The sequence below is a fragment of the Chrysochloris asiatica genome, unplaced genomic scaffold (genome assembly GCF_000296735.1).
Source record: "Chrysochloris asiatica unplaced genomic scaffold, ChrAsi1.0 scaffold00071, whole genome shotgun sequence".
Taxonomy (NCBI): Eukaryota; Metazoa; Chordata; class Mammalia; order Afrosoricida; family Chrysochloridae; genus Chrysochloris; species Chrysochloris asiatica.
Window position 1 is genome coordinate 88029 of NW_006408589.1, and position 5194 is coordinate 93222.

General features: G+C 43.0%; 1 protein-coding gene and 1 pseudogene across 1 annotated transcript in view; one reads left to right on the top strand and one right to left on the bottom strand.

Moving 5' to 3' along the window:
- Positions 1-3215, bottom strand: part of HRH2 (histamine receptor H2) — an 11409-nt gene extending 8194 nt beyond the window's left edge. The window contains exon 1 of the mRNA XM_006864843.1: positions 3136-3215. Coding sequence (XP_006864905.1) covers positions 3136-3215 — 80 coding nt within the window. The remainder of the gene's footprint in view (positions 1-3135) is intronic.
- Positions 3214-3657, top strand: LOC102838727 (annotated as a pseudogene).
- The last annotated feature ends 1537 nt before the right edge of the window (positions 3658-5194 follow it).

Consider the following 5194-nt stretch of genomic DNA (forward strand, 5'->3'; position numbering starts at 1 on the left):
ATATCCCTTGTTCCACAGCCTCTTCCTAATCTGGCTTGAACCTCTGGAAGTTTTCTGTCAATGCATGCTTGCAGCCATTTCTGTATTACCTTTAGTAAAACTTTACCCGCATGAGATATCAAAGATAATGTACGATGATTTATGCTTTCCGTTGGGTCACTTTTCATTGGAATGTTTCCGTTGGCACAAATTTGGATCTCTTCCAATCAGTTGGCCAGATAGTTATCTTCTGAATTTCTTGGCATAGATGAATGAGTGCCTCCAGTGCCGCCTCACTTTCTTGAAAGATTTCAATTTGTATTCCATCAATTCCTGGAGCCTTGTTCTTTGCCGATTCCTTCAATGCACCTTGGACTTCCTCCTTCAGTATCATTGGCTCTTGATCATATGCTACCTCTTGAAATGGCTGAACATCAACCATATCCTTTTGGTACAATGACTCTATGTGTTCCTTCCATCTTTTTTTGATGCTTTCTGTATCATTCAACAATTTGTCCAGTTTTTCCTTACTTCCCACAGCATTATTAGATGCAACATTATATAATAGTAACAGAGAGTGGAAGCCCTTTGGGATTTGTATCCTCTTCCTTCTTTTCCTTTAGTTAATACTTCATTCTCAAAAAAAAATGTATTGTTATTGGTTCAAAAATATTAATGACCACAATTTAAAGACAAAACAAACAGGAAATTTGACCAAATCAGTGACTGTAAAAACACGGGCAGCAATGGAAACAAAAGTGTGAGTTTGTCATGTGTGAAGATCCCAAGTATCCTTATAATTGAGTAATAATGACAACTCTGTCCAGAGCACACTAGAAGGTTCAAAAAGTATGTTAGCATAGAGTTTTAGTCTCGTCAATTTATTAACACTCGTAAGCTGAGCTTACGAAATGTTTTGGTTGTTATAACTGACTCTCGGGATATTTTTGTAAAAAGTAATGAATTTCTGCTGAAACACTGCACAAAATCTTTATAGACAGTCCTTTTGATGCCACCCACTCTGACAGTGTCACATGGTAGCCCACATCCTCTGCACCCCGTTAATGACACCACTGATTTTTAAGGCTATGAACTTTTAGAAGCAAATCCCCAGGCCTGTCTTCTGAGGTGCTTCTCGGTGGGTTTGAGCCGCCAACTTTTTGGTTAATTATCAAGTGCTTAACTGTTTGTGCCACCCAGGAGCTCCTTCTTGAGGGCCTACAATGTGTCAAATGCTGTTCCTGATACTGGAAGTACAATGATGAGCCAAAAGAACACCATGGTTCCTGTCTTCATGGAGTTCCAAAGAACCACTTCTGTCATATTTTTAATTTAAAAGACTTGTTGTTGTTAGGTTCCATCAAGTCAGTACATAGCAACCCTATGCACAACAGAACAAAACACTGCCCGATCCTGGACCAAACTCACAATTGTTGCCACACTTACGCCCACTGATGCTGCCACTTTGCCAATCGATCTCGTTGGGGGTCTTCCTCTTTTTCTCTGACTCTCCATCTTACCCAACACGATATCCTAGATTTTAAAGCCTAGATCCTAGAAGTTTCAAATGAACTTTTGTGAAGAGATGGGCTTCTGTGGGGAGCTCATTCCATTCCATACACAGAGAACTGGATGGCCACTTGGAGTACATGCCACTGTCTTAGGGATGTCCTCTTCAATGGCTAACAGAATAAACCTTCTTTCTTAAAATTTCCTTCCAAATCTCCAAAGGAATAACATGCTTACTGTACTACAGCAAATATCACCAAGGTATACGGAGAATAACAAACATCTAGGCCATCACACACTCTAAACCCTCATCGTTGCTTATGGTGTGGACCTTCTATACTTTCTCAGTGCCTAATGGACTCCTGGTGTGGCGCCCGTAGGATCAGCAATGGACTGTCAACCACAAGGCCAGCAATTGAAACTCAATGGCTGCTCCAGGAAATCCTACACAGGGTTGCTATGAGTTGGAACCAACTCAACAGCACTTAACAACAATAACAACACATACATATGCATGCTACAGATTACTCAGCCTTTCCTTTTTTGCATTTGAGTTTGAGTTATGGTGTTGGTGAAGAATTTTAAACATACTATGGGATGTTAGAAGAATGAAGAAATCCATCTTGGAAGAAATACAGCCAGAATGCCCTTCCAAAGCAAGAATGGTGGGCCTTTACCTCATGTACTTGGGTGATGTTATCAGGAGGGACCAGCCCCTGGAAAATGTTATCATGCTTGGTAAAGTAAAAGGTCATTGAAAAAGAGAAAGAGTCCAAGGTGGTTACAACCATGGGCCAAAACATAGCAATGATTTGAGGATGGCACAGGGTCTGGTAATATTTTGTTCTGTTGTACATAGGGTCACTATGTACAATGAAAAATCCCCCCCCCCCAATATTTAATGAATGCCCCTATATGTCACTCAGCTCTAACTCACTCTTTGTGTAATCTAGCTGTTGGAAAAGTCTTATGTAACACTATATGGATAAGAATGACATCAAGTTTGGGAGTGATAAAACATAGAAAACAACCTGAGCATCCGTCAACAGGAGGAGGGTTAAATACATGATGGTTTATCTGTACTGCAGATGGTTTGCGTGTTGCTAATTACCATCAAGTCCACTCTACTTCCTGGCAACCTTGTGTACAACAGAATGAATCATGACCATTCCTGCACTACCTTCACAATCACTGCTATGTTTGAGTCTGTTGTTGCAGGCACTGTGTCCTATCTTCCAGCCTACAGGGCTCATCTTCCAGCAGTATGTTGGACATTATTCCATTGTGATCCATAGGATCTTCAATGACTAATTTTCAGAAGTGGATCACTAAGCCTTTCTTCCTAGTCTGGCTTAGTCTGGAAGCTCTACTGAAGGATTGTTCTATATTGTAGAATGCTGTCGTTGTTAAATGCCATCTGGTTCCAACTCATAGGGATCTTGCATATAGAGTTTCCAAGGAGCAACTGGTGGGTTTGAATCATCAACCCTGAGGTTAGCAGCCCAGTGCTTATCCTACAGCACCATACCAGAAGTCCTATTGTAAAATTGTCCTGAATAAAGGGACATTATCTATATTACATGAGATAGCTTCAAAAAGTTCATGGAAAAATGGAATTAAAAGATAATGGGAGCCCGCGAGCTAAACCGAGCCAGCCGGCGGGCATGCCGGAGGCGGCAGCGCAGGGAGGGGCCCAGCACGTGCAAGTGGCCCCCGAGGCCCGCCATGGCAGACAGCGGCCCGCGGGGGGCACGGCGTTGGTGGCCCGGGCTCCCGGACCGGGCAGTGGATGCCCAGGGCCCCGCGTCTTCTCTCAGAGTCCCCCTGGGGCCGCAGGCGAGGGCCGGGGGCGGCGCGGACGACAATGGCCCAGTGATGCGCCAAGGGAAGGTCACAGTCAAGTAGGACCGTAAGGAGCTACGGAAGCGCCTCAATCTGGTAGAGTGGATCTTGGAGCAGCTTACAGGCCTCTATGACTGCCAGGAAGAAGTGATTCCAGAGCTGGAAATGGACTTGGATGAGCTGCTGGACATGGAGAGTGATGATACCCGGGCTGCCAGGGTCAAGGAGCTGCTGGTTGACTGTTACAAACCCACTGAGGCCTTCATCTCTGACCTGCTGGACAAGATCCCGGGCATGCAGAAGCTGAGCACACCCCAAAAGAAGTGAGGGTCCTCAGCCCAGGTGACTGGTGGCTCCCACAGGACAATCGCTGCCCCCCACAACCTCATAGCAACAGCAATATCTGTGGGGGACCCCTGCAGCCAGGCCTGGTGCCATGAGTAGGGCTTCCTGTGCCCCTGACCCAGGGGCTTCTTCCCCTGCCCCCTCAAGTTTTCCATTTTTGGGGTTTTTTATTGTTATTTAACTGACGGGACTTTTTGTGTTTTATATTCACTCTGCATCGTGGGCCCTTTAATAAAGTTAGGAGATGCCTTTGATGCAAAAAAAAAAAAAAAAAAGATAATTTTTCCACAAACTTCTTAAAGCCCCACTGTATATGATGTCATTTAATCTTTACAATCATCACATGAATAATAAATGTCTCCATTTACTAGTTGAGGAAAGTGAAACTTACAACGACATCACATTCTGAATAGGTGGCAGAGTCTAGATTCAAATCAAGATCAAAACCCTTTTGTTATTGTTAGGTGCCAACAAGTTTGTACCAGCTCATAGTGACCCTATACACAACAGAATGAAACACTGCCAGGTCCTGTGCCACCCTCACAATCCTTACTACGCTTGAGCCTACTGTTGCTGCCACTGTGTCAATCCATCTTGTTGTGGGACTTCCTCTTTTTCTCTGACCCTCTACTTTAACAAACAACATATCCTTCTCCAGGGATCAGTCTCTCCTGATAACATGTCTGAAGTGTGAAAGACAAAGTTGGTCATCCTGGCTTCCAAGGAAGATTCACGCTGTACTTCTTCCAACACAGATTGGTTTGTTCTTTTGGCAGTACATTTTACTTTTAATATTCTCCTCCAACACCATAGTTCAAATTCTTTTGTTGTCTTCTTAATTCACTGTCCAAACTTCACATGCATATGAGACTACTGAAAATACCATGGCTTGGGTCAGGTGCACCTGAGTCCTCAAGCTGACATCTTTGCTCTTCAACACTTTAAAGAGATCTTGTGCAGCAGATTTGCCTAATGCAATAAGTCATTTGATTTCTTGACTGCTGCTTCCATGATTGTTGACAGTTGTTCTGAGCAAAATGTAGTCTTGGACAGCTTCCATCTTTTCTCCATTTATCTTGAAATTATTTACTGGTCAGTGGTGAGGATTTTTGTTTTCATTACATTGACATGCAACTGATATGGAAGGCTTTGATCTTCATCAGTAAGCATTTTCAGTCCTCTTCACTTCCAACAAGCAAGGTTGTATCCTCTGCATATTGTGGGCCATTAATGAGTCTTCTTCCAATCCTGATGCCACATTTTTCTTCATATAATTCAGCTTTTCAGATTATGTGCTCAGCATACATATTGGATAAATTTGGTGAAAGAATACAACCTTGTGGCACACTTTTCCTAACTGTAAGCTATTCGGTGTTCTCTTATTCTCTTCAAACAACTTCCTCTTGGTCTATGTACAGGTTCCTCATGAGCACAATTAAGTGTTCTGGAATACTCATTCTCTACAATGTTGTCCATAGCTTTTTATGCTCCACACAAGTGAAAGTCTTTGCATAGTTAA